A 15,835-nucleotide genomic window follows, 5' to 3' on the forward strand; every position below is an offset into this window, starting at 1 on the left:
ACGTGCCTTCCTCAAAGTCTATTTTTGGCAGCTTGCTGCAAGTACACACCACCCTTTGTGTGAGGCAGCTGCCTCTGATGTTCCTTTTAAATCTATTGCCTCTAATTTTAAACCTATACCCTCTTGTTTTTAGCAGCCCATCCCCAGGAAAAAGAATACATGCCCCTCATGATCTTACTTTGCAGAAGAACACTACATTTAGTCAGTCAAACTATTTTTCCCATCCTTTGATGCCTTAAAACTGGATCCATGATTTTTTGCAAACTGCTTTGATCATTAATTTCTATTGGCTATAGAGCCATTGAATGTGACCAGTCAGTGACCACTTTATTAGGTACACCTGCATACCTGCTTGTTTATGCAAATATCTAATCGGCCAATCATATGGCAGCAACTCAATGCATAAAAGCATGCAGACCTGGTCAAGAGGTTCAATTGTTGTTCAGACCAAACGTCAGACTGGGGAAGGAAAGTGACTTTCATCGTTGAATTTCACACACAACAGTTTACAGAGAATGGTGTGAAAAATAAAAACATCCAGCGAGCAGCAGTTTAACTCCATGGATATTCCCGCCGGGCTGCAGAAAGCGGAGATTTGGGCATTGGGTTAGCAACCCCATCCTGTTAAAACCCAGAGCTACAGAAACACCAGCAGAAGTGCCAAAGACCTCATCCCTGGAAGAGGAAGGACACACCAAGAAGATGGACTGCACCTGGAAAGAATGTGAAAGACTGTCCCAGGACAGAGGACTGTCAGCGGCCTACACTCCAGTAAGGGTGAAGGGCTTAATAAGGGAGAATTGCAGTTCTGTGGCTGAGAATGCCTAATTAAAGAGAGAGGTCAGAGGAGAACGGCCAGACTGGTTCAAGCTGACAGTAACTCAAATAATCACGTGTTACAACAGTGATGTGCAGAAGAGCATCTCTGAAGACACAACACGTCGAAGCTTGACGTGGATGTGTTACAGCAGCAGAAGACCACACCGGCTTCCACTCCTGTGCCTAATAAAGTGGCCACTGAGTGTCCATCCAAATAAACTACTGAGGGCACTTGGCAAGGTGGACAGGGGTGGAAATGATTTGGGAGGGTCGATCACCAGAATAAGGCATGTGTTGCACAGTGGGGCAGTACACATCTATAGTAAGGACTGGGATGGAGATGGAGTGAAGCTCCCTCTTATACATTCTCAGGGTCAGACACAGAGTGAAGCTCCCTCTACACTGTCCCATCACACACTCCCAGGGTCAGACACAGAGTGAAGCTCCCTCTACACCGTCCCATCACACACTCCCAGGGTCAGACTCAGAGTGAAGCTCCCTCTACACTGTCCCATCACACACTCCCAGGGTCATACACAGAGTGAAGCTCCCTCTACACCGTCCCATCACACACTCCCAGGGTCAGACACAGAGTGAAGCTCCCTCTACACTGTCCCATCACACACTCCCGGGGTCAGACACAGACTGAAGCTCCCTCTACACTGTCCCACCACACACTCCCGGGGTCAGACACAGAGTGAAGCTCCCTCCACACTGTCCCATCACACACTCCCAGGGTCAGACACAGAGTGAAGCTCCCTCTACACTGTCCCATCACACACTCCCAGGGTCAGACACAGAGTGAAGCTCCCTCTACACTGTCCCATCACACACTCCCAGGGTCAGACACAGAGTGAAGCTCCCTCTACACCGTCCCATCACACACTCCCAGGGTCAGACACAGAGTGAAGCTGTGCAGAAGAGCATCTCTGTACACACAGCACATTGAACCTCGAGGTGGAGGAACATCAGCACTGGGTTCCAATCCTGTACCTAACTGCGTGTCGTCTTCCTGTCTATAGTATCCAACCATCAGAGCTTATCTTGTTCAGCTAATAGTTCTTGTTTCAGATTGAACTAAATCAGTTTCAATTATATTTTTATCAACTTCCGTACAACGTCACGTACTACCGGATTCTTAGTTAATTAACCAATTGTGCAATTCTAGACCAGAAATAACTTCTTCCCTCTTTGCATTTTTACACAGTGAGCAAAACACCATCTCAGATGCAGGCATGCACTCACTCTGCAGTGTCAACTAAACGTGTGCCATCTACATGTGATTAAGATGCCAGATAATTATGATGTTACTCAGGGAAAATGCACATGTAATTTCCCGACTGTCTCCAATTAGCTGCTATCTAGTGGAAAACCCTAGTGTTTTGGGATATAAGCCCACTGGGGCCCATTTCCCCCACTCTCCTTTTTCTCCTCAGGGCCCTGTGTTTCAGACTTACTTTGAACTTGTCAGGGCTAAGGGTGGGGTCAGAGGTCAAGGGGGGTTGGGAGTGAGCAGATAAGGAATCAGGAAGGTCCTGCTGAAGGGTCTCGACCCAAAACATCGACTGTAGATACTTCCATAGGTGCTGCCTGGCCTGCTGAGTTCCTCCAGCATTTTGTTATCAGGAAGGGGTTGGCAAGTTGAGAGCTCAAGGGAATGAGAAGACAGGGAGGTCAGGGGAAGAAGGAGTGAGATGTCGGGAGGGGTGGCGGTGAGGGGCTTGAGAATGATAGGATATGGGGTCAGAGAGTAATGGGGTTCAGGATGAGAGCACGGTGGATCAGGGGTCAGGATGGGGGTTCACAAAGTGAGGGGATCAGATTGATGAGGTGAGGGGTCAGAGTATGAATGGCGGAGGAGTCAGAGGGCGATGGGTAAGGGGTAGAGTGATCGGGTCAGGGTCGGAAAGTGATATGGTCAGGATCAGAGAAAATGGGGTCAAAAGTCGGAGCAATGGTGTTAGGGTTCCGAGTGATGGATCAGGGGTCAGGGAGTGATGGGATAGGGGGTCAGGGAGTGATGAGGTGAGGTATCAGGGTGTAATGATGTGAGGGGTCAGGGAGTGATGGATCAGGGGTTAGGCAGTGATGGGATGAGGGGTCAGGTAGTAATGGGATGGGGGTGAGGGAGTGATGGGATGGGGGTCAGGGATCAATGGGATGAGGAGCGAGGGAGTGATGAAGTGAGAGGTCAGGGAGTGATGAGGTGAGGGGTGAGGGAGTGATGAGGTGAGGGGTCAGGGAGTGATGGGATGAGGATCAGGGAGGATTGGGGTGAGGGAGTGATGGGATGAGGGGTGAGGGAGTGATGGGATGAAGGGAGAGGGAATGATGGGATGAGGGGTCAGGGAGTGATGGGGTGAGGGTCAGGGAGTGATGAGGTGAGGGGTCAGGGAGTGATGGGGTGAGGGTCAGGGAGTGATGAGGTGAGGGGTCAGGGAGTGATGGGATGAGGGAGTGATGGGATGAAGGGAGAGGGAGTGATGGGATGAGGGTTCAGGGAGTGATGGGATGAGGGATGAGGGAGTGATGGGGTGAGGGTCAGGGAGTGATGAGGTGAGGGGTCAGGGAGTGATGGGGTGAGGGTCAGGGAGTGATGAGGTGAGGGGTCAGGGAGTGATGGGATGAGGGAGTGATGGGATGAGGGGTGAGTGATGGGATGAGGGGTGAGTGATGGGATGAGGGTTCAGGGAGTGATGGGGGTGAGGGAGTGATGGGATGAGGGTTCAGGGAGTGATGGGATGAGGGTTCAGGGAGTGATGGGGATGAGGGGTGAGGGAGTGATGGGATGAGGGTTCAGGGAGTGATGGGATGAGGGGTGAGGGAGTTATGGGATGAGGGTTCAGGGAGTGATGGGATGAGGGTTCAGGGAGTGATGGGATGAGGGGTGAGGGAGTTATGGGATGAGGGTTCAGGGAGTGATGGGATGAGGGTCAGGGAGTGATGAGGTGAGGGGTGAGGGAGTGATGGGATGAGGGTCAGGGAGTGATGAGATGAGGATCGGAGAGCTTTGTCTGAGGCGGCCTGACGCTGGGTCTCTGTGTGTGAGCAGGAGATCGACGTAGAGCTGGACGGGGCTCAGTTCCTGAGGATTATCCTGTGGGAACAGCATGATTACCGGAGCAGCACAGAGAAAGGGCAGGAATCCGGCAGCGACCGCCTCCTTGCCAAGGCTCAGATCTGGGTGAGACCCGAGGCCGACTCATTCCTCCTCACACCTCCTTCCCTCCGCCATTCTCCTCCACCCTTCATCTCCCTTCCTCCCCCTTCTCCCTCCCTGGCTCATCGCCCTCCTTCCCCCAAACTATGTTCCTACCCTCCTGCTTTCCTCCCCATCACCCTTCCTCCCACCCCTTCCCCTACATCACATCACTCCCTTCTACTCTCCCCTTCCCCTCTCCCCTACCTCCCCTCTCCCTCTCTCCCCCTCCCCTCCCCTCCTCTCTCCCGCCCCTTCCTCACCCCCTCACCCCCACTCCTCCCTCCCCATTTCCCTTTCCCAATACCCCTCCTTATTTCCCTTCCCTATACCCGTGCATTCACCCATTTTCTCTCCCTACCTCCTCAAACTTTCCTTCCCAATATCCCCCTTCTAAAGCCCCCTCTCCTTTCATTCCATCTCGTTCTCTCCCTCCCCCCTCCCTCCCATTCCCATTCTCTCTCTCCCCTCTCCCCCATTCCTCCCCATCCCCTCCCCTCCCCTACACTCTTTCTCTTTCCTCCTCTTCTCACTTCCTGCACCCCTGATTCTGATCTGACTCTCATTTGCAAAAGCCGGACCTCCTGATTTGCTTGTGACTGCATGCAAATACCTCTTGCCACTGTGCGCGAGGCTGCTCTGTGGCTTTCCGCCTCTGGAGGCGGAGGGCTGCTCTGCGACGCTGTGTTCAAGCCCCGCACATCGGTCACATCGGAAAGGGATTGCCGCTGTCCATTCCCACCCCGGGGTGAGCTGCGCACGTACAGCACAGCTTCCCAGTCCACATCGGTGGGAAGTGAACACCTCAACCTGTACAGCCAGTGCTTTCAGTGCAGGCCCTCTCTCGGCCTGCGAACCTCTTCAGTCCACCGAAGCAAAGCTTCTGGTTCAAGGCAGTCAACATCCAAATCCGAATCAGCTTTAATACCGTTGGCACGTGTCCTGAAATTTGTTAACTTTGCAGCAGCCCTACTCTGCAATAAATAATAGAGGAAAAGAACTGTGACTTTTATATATACAATAGTTACATTAAATAAGTAGTGCAGAAATAAATGAAATGACAAAATAGTAGAGGAAGTATCCTTGGGCTCAATGTCCATTTCGAAACCGGGTGGCAGAGGGGAAGAAGCTGTTCCTGAATCGCTGAGTGTGTGCCTTCAGGCTCCTGTATCTCCTGGGTAACTAGGCATGTCCTGGGTTGTGGGGATCCTTAATGATGGACGTCGCCTTTCTGAGGCATTGCTCCTTGAAGATGTCCTGGTTACTATGGAGGCCAGTGTCCACAATGGAGCTGAATAACTTTACTAATTAGATCGCAGCCTGTTGCTCACTCCTGGGGACATGTTATTCTAAATTCAAGTCCCAAAAATGCCACATTAGATCCCAACTGTAACTGAGCCCCAGGGAGGCAGCTCCTCCCACCACTCAGTTCTTGGGGATCTGTTGTCCTGTGTTGTAACCCATCAAACTTATGGATTAAATTCCATCCTGTAACTCATTTCCAGATATACGTTACTCTATACCTGAGCTACACCCACAAACTGCTGGAGGAACTCAGCAACTCAGGCAACTTCTACGGAGAGGAGTTGGGCCAAGATCCTTCATCAAAATAGCCAAAATCTCAACAGTTAATTCAATTCCATAGGTGCTCCCTGACCTGCTGAGTTCCTCCAGCAATTTGTGTGTGTTGCTCAAGATTTCCAGTATCTTATGTTTACTCTAAACGAAATCCTTGAATCTCTGGATTAGATCCCAGCCTGTATCTCACTCCCAGGGATCTGATATTCTGTATATAAACCCCTGGATTAGATCCCAGCCTGTAACTCACTCCCAGGGATCTGATAGTCTGTATATAAACCCCTGGATTAGATCCCGCCTGTAACTCACTCCCAGGGATCTGATAGTCTGTATATAAACCCCTGGATTAGATCCCAGCCTGTAACTCACTCCCAGAGATCTGATATTCTATATATAAACCTCCCAAACCCCTGGATTTGATCCCACACTGTAACTTAGTCCAGTGGATCTGATATTCCATATATAGAAACATAGAAAACCTACAGCACAATACAGGCCCTTCAGCCCACAAAGCTGTGTCCTTACCTTAACAATTACCTAGGGTTACCAATAGCCGTTTATTTTTCTAAGCTCTGTGTAGCTATCCAGGAGTCTCTTAAAACACCCTATTGTATCTGCCTCCACCACTGTCGCCCGCAGCCCATTCCACGCACTCACCACTCTCTCTGAAAAAAAACACACCCCTGACGTCTGTACCTGCTTCCAAGCACCTTAAAACTGTGCCCTCTCATGTTAGCCATTTCAGCCCTGGGAAAAAGCCACTGACTATTTACATGATCAATGCCTCTCATCATCTTATACACCTCTATCAGGTCACCTCTCATCCTCCTTCACTCCAAGGAGAAAAGGCCAAGTTCACCCAACCTATTCTCATAAGGCATGCTCCCCAATCCAGGCAACATCCTTGTAAATCTCATCAGCACCCTTTCTATGGTTTCCACATCCTTCCTGTAGTGAGGTGACCAGAACTGAGCACAGTACTCCAAGTGGGGTCTGACCAGGGTCCTTTATAGCTGCAACATTACCTCTCAGCTCCTAAACTCAATCCCACGGTTGATGAAGGCCAATGCACCATATGCATTCTTAACCACAGAGTCAACCTGTGCAGCAGCTTTGAGTGACCGCAAGATCCCTCTGATCCTCCACACTGCCAAGAGTCTTATCATTAATACTATATTCTGCCATCATATTTGACCTACCAAAATGGACCGCTTCACACTTATTTGGGTTGAACTCCATCTGCCACTTCTCAGCCCAGTTTTGTACCCTATCAATGTTCCGTTGTAACCTCTGACAGCCCTCCACACTATCCACAACACCTCCAACCTTTGTGTCATCAGCAAACTTACTAACCCATCCCTCCACTTCCTCATCCAGGTCATTTATAAAAATCACAAAGAGTAAGGGTCCCAGAACAGATCCCTGAGGCACTCCACTGGTCACCGACCTCCACGCAGAATATGACCCACTCTTTGCCTTCTGTGGGCAAGCCAGTTCTGGATCCACGAAGCAATGTCCCCTTGGATCCCATGCCTCCTCAAACCCCTACATTAGATCCCACCCTGTAACTCACTCACGTGGATCTGTTATTCTACATATAAAACCCCAGAACCCCTGGATTGGATCCCAGCCTGTAACCTAGTCCTGGGGATGTAATTCTATATATAAACACCCTGAACCCCTGGATTAGATCCCAGCCTGTGTAACTCATTCCTAGGGATCCATTATTCTATATGTAAGCCCCCAGAACCCTTGGATTAGATTGCAGTCTGTAACTCACTCCCAGGGATCCGTTATTCTTCAAACCTCTGGATTGGATCCGAGCCTATAACTCACTTGTGGAGATCTGATATAAACCCCTCGAAGCCCTGGATTAGGTCCAAGTCTGTATCTCACTCATAGAGATCTGTTATCGTGTATACAACACCCCTCTACCCCCTTCTTTAGGATCCAGCCAATCTAGGGCCTGGTCTGTTTCGTGATGCCTTGATGACCATTTCACCTTCTTTTTTGCTTCCCACTAGCTCGATCCCAGGAGCCTGCAATCCAACCAGTGGAAGGAAAGTTTGGTTGGGATGAAACGGGTAAGGGGGGGAGTTTTCCTGTCGGGATAAAGGGGTGGCTTTCTCTAGGTGTTGTGGCCTCACTCCAGGCCTCTGGCTTTGTGACAGGGTTTCATGGGAGGCTGTTTGAATGACCTCTTCCAATGGAAGGCTATTCATGATGACAGCATCACAGACATCCCACCTCTCCCGGAAGTTCCGGGAGTCTCCCGCATATTGATAGCGGTTCCCTGACGCCCGCAAGTTATATACAATATCCCAGAAATCGATTTTTTATGAGAGGGAGAGGAAGAGCAAGAGTGAGAGCGAGAGGGAGCATCCTGATTGGTCTCTCTTCATGCTAAGTAGACCTATCAGTTTTCTCTGTGGGCGGGCTTTACAGTCGACCTCTCTCTCTCTTTCATTGCCCATCAGTTCAGTTTAGTGCCCTGCAGCCCCATGGCAGAGTGTTCCAAAACAAGAGAATATAAAACGTACTTCACCACAGACTACACCAAAGTGTACCCCTGCCTAATAGGGGTCAAAATAATGACAGTGTTGCTCGCTGCACTGTTTGCAACAGTGGCTTTTCTATTGCCCATGGCCCATAAATGCCCATGGCCCATAAATGCCCATGGCCCATAAATGACTGTAAAAGACATGTTGAGGTGAGTTTAACAGGTGTCATTCATTCATTAGCACAGATAACGTTATTTAAACTAGCCGGCTAGCTGCTAAGGAGCTACTCTATTGACATCCTACGTGATGAGGCCAAACTCCCTGTAGACTTGCTTAAAGTTGCAATAGAATTAAAAATGACTCCATGATAATATAAGTACATATTTTAATGTCACATTTTCTGCAAATACCCAACTTGGTTTACAGAGTACACAAAAGCACTAAACAAAGTATTACGTACACCCTTGGAGATCAACCAGTGGGGGGTGGGGGGGTGGTGGTGGTGCTACCTCCCTGAAATGAGTTTTAGCAGGGTGGGATGTCTGGCGTCACAACCTTTTTATCCCAGAGTATCAAGAACTCAAGGGCATAGGTTTGGTGTGTGTGTGTGTGTGTGTGTGTGTGTGTGTGTGTGTGTGTGTGTGTGTGTGTGTGTGTGTGTGTGTGTGTGTGTGTGTGTGTGTGTGTGTGTGTGTGTGTGTGTGTGTGTGTGTGTGTGTGTGTGTGTGTGTGTGTGTGTGTGTGTGTTGGGAGGGGTGGAGGGGGTGTGGAGTTCTGGGAAGATTCAAGAGGAACATGAGTGGCAAATATTGTTTTGAAAAGGGCGGTGTCAATGCCAGAGGAAGTGGTTGAGGCAGGTACAATAACAATTTTTAAATGGACAGAAAAGGCTTCGAAGGTTATGGGCCAAACACAGGCAAATAGGACAAGCTTGGATGGGTCACTTTGGTCAGCATGGGCCAGATGGGCCAATGGGTCTGTTTCCATGCGATATGACTCTGTGACACAGTATTACAGTAATTCAATATTCTACAATTCACACTATTTACAGTAAAAAGCTTTAAGTTTTAATGGAGTCGCCTCTACCCAGAATGCTCTCGAGAACCTGAGGGGGACCACTAGCCCCAGAAATCCTCCATTGTACCTGTGGACACAAGTGACCCTGGAAGAAGGACAGGGGGACAGAAAGACTGGACCCTCACCGGCCCGCTACCTGGACCTGCAAGTGGCCAGCTCTGCTGGGGCTAGGAACAAACCGACAGGAGTTCCCTGAGCGATCCACCTCCAATACTCCTCCCACCGCCGGGGGCCAAAGATCAGGAGTATGGGGCTGGTGGGCAGGCAGAATTCATTATGTTCACTGTGATAATGCCCGGACTATGACCTTTCCACTTCAGCCCCCTCGATGAAGATAGGTGCGTGCTGGACTGAGCTCCCCTTATGGAAGTCCACACTCCGTTCCTTGTTCTTGCTTGCATTGAACACAAGTTTGATAACAGGGCTGTGGAGAAATGGGGAGGGGTGTGGAGGAGAGGGAGAGGGTAAGGAATGAGGGGATGGAGAGTGACAGAGATAGGTGGTGGACAAGGAAGGGATGGGGACACCATCTTGGGTAGTCAGGGCGGAAGGAGAGAGACAGACACAGAGCCTGACCTGTCAACCCTCAGCTCCTGTTAATAATTCCCATTCCATTCCATTCCCTAGCATGAGGTGAACTGTTCCATGAAGTACCAACATCAGAGCCTTAGTGAGCTGGACCAGCTGACGGGGGCTCCGCAGGGGACTTTTGGAATTCCCATCAGCATCGTCACATAGTGAGTATGTGCAGAGAACTCTGGGGCGAGAAACTGACCCCCAGTCATTCAACCCAATCCCTACACACTCATTCCTACTATACAATGCACATTCCCAATGGAACTCACCACTTCCCATTCACTCCCATTGTACATAATCTTATTGGAGACACACCATGCGCATTCATTCCACTGTCCACACTCCCAATGGACTCAACCCTTCCCATTCACTCCCACTGTACACATTCCCAATGGACTGAACAACTTCCCCTTCACTCCCACTGTACACATTCCCAATGGACTCAACCCTTCCCTTCACTCCCACTGTACACATTCCCAATGGACCCAACAACTTCCCCTTCACTCCCACTGTACACATTCCCAATGGACCCAACAACTTCCCCTTCACTCCCACTGTACACATTCCCAATGGACCCAACAACTTCCCATTCACTCCCACTGTACACATTCCCAATGGACCCAACAACTTCCCCTTCACTCCCACTGTACACATTCCCAATGGACCCACCACCTTCCCTTCACTCCCACTGTACACAGTCCCAATGGACTCAACCCTTCCCTTCACTCCCACTGTACACATTCCCAATGGACTCAACCCTTCCCTTCACTCCCACTGTACACATTCCCAATGGACCCAACAACTTCCCCTTCACTCCCACTGTACACATTCCCAATGGACCCAACAACTTCCCCTTCACTCCCACTGTACACATTCCCAATGGACCCAACAACTTCCCATTCACTCCCACTGTACACATTCCCAATGGACCCAACAACTTCCCCTTCACTCCCACTGTACACATTCCCAATGGACCCAACAACTTCCCATTCACTCCCACTGTACACATTCCCAATGGACCCAACAACGTCCCCTTCACTCCCACTGTACACATTCCCAATGGACCCACCACCTTCCCTTCACTCCCACTGTACACATTCCCAATGGACTCAACCCTTCCCTTCACTCCCACTGTACACATTCCCAATGGACCCAACAACTTCCCCTTCACTCCCACTGTACACATTCCCAATGGACCCAACAACTTCCCCTTCACTCCCACAGTACACATTCCCAATGGACCCAACAACTTCCCCTTCACTCCCACTGTACACATTCCCAATGGACTCAACCCTTCCCTTCACTCCCACTGTACACATTCCCAATGGACCCAGCAACTTCCCCTTCACTCCCACTGTACACATTCCCAATGGACCCAACAACTTCCCATTCACTCCCACTGTACAAATTCCCAATGGACCCAACAACTTCCCCTTCACTCCCACTGTACACATTCCCAATGGACCCACCACCTTCCCTTCACTCCCACTGTACACATTCCCAATGGACTCAACCCTTCGCTTCACTCCCACTGTACACATTCCCAATGGACTCAACCCTTCCCTTCACTCCCACTGTACACATTCCCAATGGACCCAACAACGTCCCCTTCACTCCCACTGTACACTTTCCCAATGGACCCAACACCTTCCCTTCACTCCCACTGTACACATTCCCAATGGACTCAACCCTTCCCTTCACTCCCACTGTACACATTACCAATGGACCCAACAACTTCCCCTTCACTCCCACTGTACACATTCCCAATGGACCCAACAACTTCCCCTTCACTCCCACTGTACACACTCCCAATGGACCCAACAACTTCCCCTTCACTCCCACTGTACACATTCCCAATGGACCCAACAACTTCCCATTCACTCCCACTGTACACATTCCCAATGGACTCAACCCTTCCCATTCACTTCCACTGTACACATTCCCATTGGACTCAACCCTTCCCTTCACTCCCACTGTACACATTCCCAATGGACTCAACCCTTCCCTTCACTCCCACTGTACACATTCCCAATGGACCCAACAACTTCCCCTTCACTCCCACTGTACACATTCCCAATGGACCCAACAACTTCCCCTTCACTCCCACTGTACACATTCCCAATGGACTCAACCCTTCCCTTCACTCCCACTGTACACATTCCCAATGGACCCAACAACTTCCCCTTCACTCCCACTGTACACATTCCCAATGGACCCAACAACTTCCCCTTCACTCCCACTGTACACATTCCCAATGGACCCAACAACTTCCCATTCACTCCCACTGTACACATTCCCAATGGACTGAACAACTTCCCCTTCACTCCCACTGTACACATTCCCAATGGACTGAACAACTTCCCCTTCACTCCCACTGTACACATTCCCAATGCACCCAACAACTTCCCCTTCACTCCCACTGTACACATTCCCAATGGACCCAACAACTTACCCTTCACTCCCACTGTACACATTTCCAATGGACTCAACCCTTCCCTTCACTCCCACTGTACACATTCCCAATGGACCCAACAATTTCCCATTCACTCCCACTGTACACATTCCCAATGGACCCAACAACTTCCCCTTCACTCCCACTGTACACATTCCCAATGGACCCAACAACTTCCCCTTCACTCCCACTGTACATATTCCCAATGGACCCAACAACTTCCCCTTCACTCCCACTGTACACATTCCCAATGGACCCAACAACTTCCCCTTCACTCCCACTGTACACATTCCCAATGGACTCAACCCTTCCCATTCACTTCCACTGTACACATTCCCAATGGACCCAACAACTTCCCATTCACTCCCACTGTACACATTCCCAATGGACCCAACAACTTCCCCTTCACTCCCACTGTACACATTCCCAATGGACCCAACAACTTCCCATTCACTCCCACTGTACACATTCCCAATGGACCCAACAACTTCCCCTTCACTCCCACTGTACACATTCCCAATGGACCCAACAACTTCCCCTTCACTCCCACTGTACACATTCCCATTGGACTCAACCCTTCCCTTCACTCCCACTGTACACATTCCCAATGGACCCAACAACTTCCCCTTCACTCCCACTGTACACATTCCCAATGGACCCAACAACTTCCCCTTCACTCCCACTGTACACATTCCCAATGGACCCAACAACTTCCCATTCACTCCCACTGTACACATTCCCAATGTACTCAACCCTTCCCTTCACTCCCACTGTACACATTCCCAATGGACCCAACAATTTCCCCTTCACTCCCACTGTACAGACTCCCAATGGACCCAACACCTTCCCTTCACTCTCCACTGTACACATTCCCAATGTACCCAACAACTTCCCCTTTAGTCCCACTGTACACATTCCCAATGGACCCAGCAACTTCCCACTCACTCCCACTGTACACATTCCCAATGGACCCAACAACTTCCCATTCACTCTCACTGTACACACTCCCAATGGACCCAACAACTTCCCCTTCACTCCCACTGTACACATTCCCAATGGACTCAACCCTTCCCCTTCACTCCCACTGTACACATTCCCAATGGACCCAACAACTTCCCACTCACTCCCAATGGGGCCCCAGCATTCTCATTCACTCTGCTTGCGGAGAATCTGAAAACCTGGTGCTTCTGCCTTACAGCCGGGAGCACAGCAAGATTCCACGGATCGTGCAGCGCTGCGCAGAGGAAGTGGAGAGGCGTGGGATGAAGGAACTTGGGATCTACCGGGTGTCAGGCATCGCGACCGAGATCCAGGACCTGAAAGTGGCATTTGATGGTGGTGAGGACTGTGGGCAGTGCCCGTGTTCTGTTGAACTCTTCACCCAGCCCATTCCCATTCTAGGCCTGGTCCCTCCCACAGATCCTACCCCACTCAGGCCTCTCTGAGTATACCCTCAACTGTGTACCTGTCCTGCCCCACAAACCACCCCCATCCTGGGACCCCAACGCCGACGGACTACAAGACATGACTAACAGCCCAAATAATGCAGATCAGTCCATCAGCCCTCAGTGGGGCACTCCCTCACACCTACACAGTACTGAGCTCCCTCACGGCTCCTCGGGCCATGCGGTGCTCCCTCAGCATGGCTCCCCCCACATTATGGTACTCTCTCACTCCCTCAACACACACCCCACAATGAGGAGCTCCCTCAGAACTTCTCACGGCGAGGAACTCCCTCGCGAACTCCCCTTCCCACAGCAAGGAGCTCCCTCTCGACCCACCTCCCACAGCGAGGAGCTCCCTCGCAACCTCCCTCCCACAGCGAGGAGCTCCCTGGCTACCTCCCCTCCCACAGCGAGGAGCTCCCTCGCCACCCCCCCTCCCACAGCGAGGAGCTCCCTCGCAACCCACATCGAGGTGCGCTCCCTCGCCACCCCCTCCCACAGCGAGGAGCTCCCTCGCAACCCACCATCCCACAGCGAGGAGCTCCCTGGCCACCTCCCCTCCCACAGCGAGGAGCTCCCTCGCCACCCCCCCTCCCCACAGCGAGGAGCTCCCTCGAAACCCACATCGAGGTGCTCCCTCGCCACCCCCTCCCACAGCGAGGAGCGCCCTCGCAACTCACATCCCACAGCGATGAGCTCCCTCGCCACCTCTCCTCCCACAGTGAGGAGCTCCCTCGCAACCCACCTCCCACAGCGAGGAGCTCCCTCGCAACCTCCCCTCCACAGCGAGGAGCTCCCTCGCAACCCCCCCCCACAGCGAGGAGCTCCCTCGCAACCCCCCTCCCACAGCGAGCTCCCTCGCAACCCCCCTCCCACAGTGAGGAGCTCCCTCGCAACCCACCTCCCACAGCGAGGAGCTCGCTCGCCAACCTCCCCTCCCACAGCGAGGAGCTCCCTCGCAACCTCTCCTCCCACAGCGAGGAGCTCCCTCGCAACCACCCTCCCACAGCGAGCTCCCTCGCAACCCCCCTCCCGCAGCGAGGTGCTCCCTCACAACCCCCCCTCCCGCAGCGAGGATCTCCCTCGCAACCTCCTCCCACAGCAAGGAGCTCCCTCGCAACCCCCCCCTCCCACAACGAGGAGCTCCTTCGCGACCACCCTCCCACAGTGAGGAGCTCCTTCGCGACCCCCGCCCCACAGTGAGGAGCTCCCTCACAACCCACCTCCCACAGCCAGGAGCTCCCTCGCAACCCACATCCCACAGCGAGGAGCTCCCTTGCCACCTCCCCTCCCACAGCGAGGAGCTCCCTCGCGACCCACATCCCACAGCGAGGAGCTCCCTCTCCACCTCTCCTCCCACAGCCAGGAGCTCCCTCTCGACCCACCTCCCACAGCGAGGAGCTCCCTCACAACCCACCTCCAACAGCGAGGAGCTCCCTCGCGACCCACCTCCCACAGTGAGGAGCTCCCTCACACCCACCTCCCACAGCCAGGAGCTCCCTCGCAACCCACATCCCACAGCGAGGAGCTCCCTTGCCACCTTCCCTCCCACAGCGAGGAGCTCCCTCGCGACCCACATCCCACAGCGAGGAGCTCCCTCTCCACCTCTCCTCCCACAGCGAGGAGCTCCCCTCTCGACCCACCTCCCACAGCGAGGAGCTCCCTCGCGACCCACCTCCCACAGCGAGGAGCTCCCTCGCGCCCCACATCCCACAGCGAGGAGCTCCCTCACAACCCACCTCCCACAGCGAGGAGCTCCCTCACAACCCACCTCCCACAGCGAGGAGCTCCCTCGCGACCCACGTCCCACAGTGAGGAGCTCCCTCGCGACCCACCTCCCACAGTGAGGAGCTCCCTCACAACCCACCTCCCACAGCCAGGAGCTCCCTCGCAACCCACATCCCACAGCGAGGAGCTCCCTTGCCACCTCCCCTCCCACAGCGAGGAGCTCCCTCGTCACCTCCCCTCCCACAGCGAGGAGCTCCCTCGCAACCCACATCCCACAGCGATGAGCTCCCTCGCCACCTCCCCTCCCACAGCGAGGAGCTCCCTCGCAACCCACCTCCCACAGTGAGGAGCTCCCTCGTCACCTCCCCTCCCACAGCGGGGAGCTCCCTCGCAACCCCCCCTCCCACAGTGAGGAGCTCCCTTGTCAACCCCCTCCCACAGCGAGGAGCTCCCTCGCGAC

At 52.6% G+C, this 15,835-nt stretch overlaps 1 protein-coding gene across 2 annotated transcripts in view; it reads left to right on the forward strand.

Moving 5' to 3' along the window:
- The window catches only part of LOC140729306 (active breakpoint cluster region-related protein-like), a 102,994-nt gene that overhangs the window by 62,687 nt on the left and 24,472 nt on the right, over window positions 1-15,835 (forward strand). For both annotated transcript variants that reach the window (XM_073048918.1, XM_073048919.1), the window contains 4 exons: window positions 3,872-4,003; window positions 7,621-7,680; window positions 9,802-9,911; window positions 13,401-13,540. In XM_073048918.1, coding sequence (XP_072905019.1) covers window positions 3,872-4,003; window positions 7,621-7,680; window positions 9,802-9,911; window positions 13,401-13,540 — 442 coding nt within the window. The remainder of the gene's footprint in view (window positions 1-3,871; window positions 4,004-7,620; window positions 7,681-9,801; window positions 9,912-13,400; window positions 13,541-15,835) is intronic.

The sequence above is a fragment of the Hemitrygon akajei genome, chromosome 6 (genome assembly GCF_048418815.1).
Source record: "Hemitrygon akajei chromosome 6, sHemAka1.3, whole genome shotgun sequence".
NCBI classification, from domain to species: domain Eukaryota; kingdom Metazoa; phylum Chordata; class Chondrichthyes; order Myliobatiformes; family Dasyatidae; genus Hemitrygon; species Hemitrygon akajei.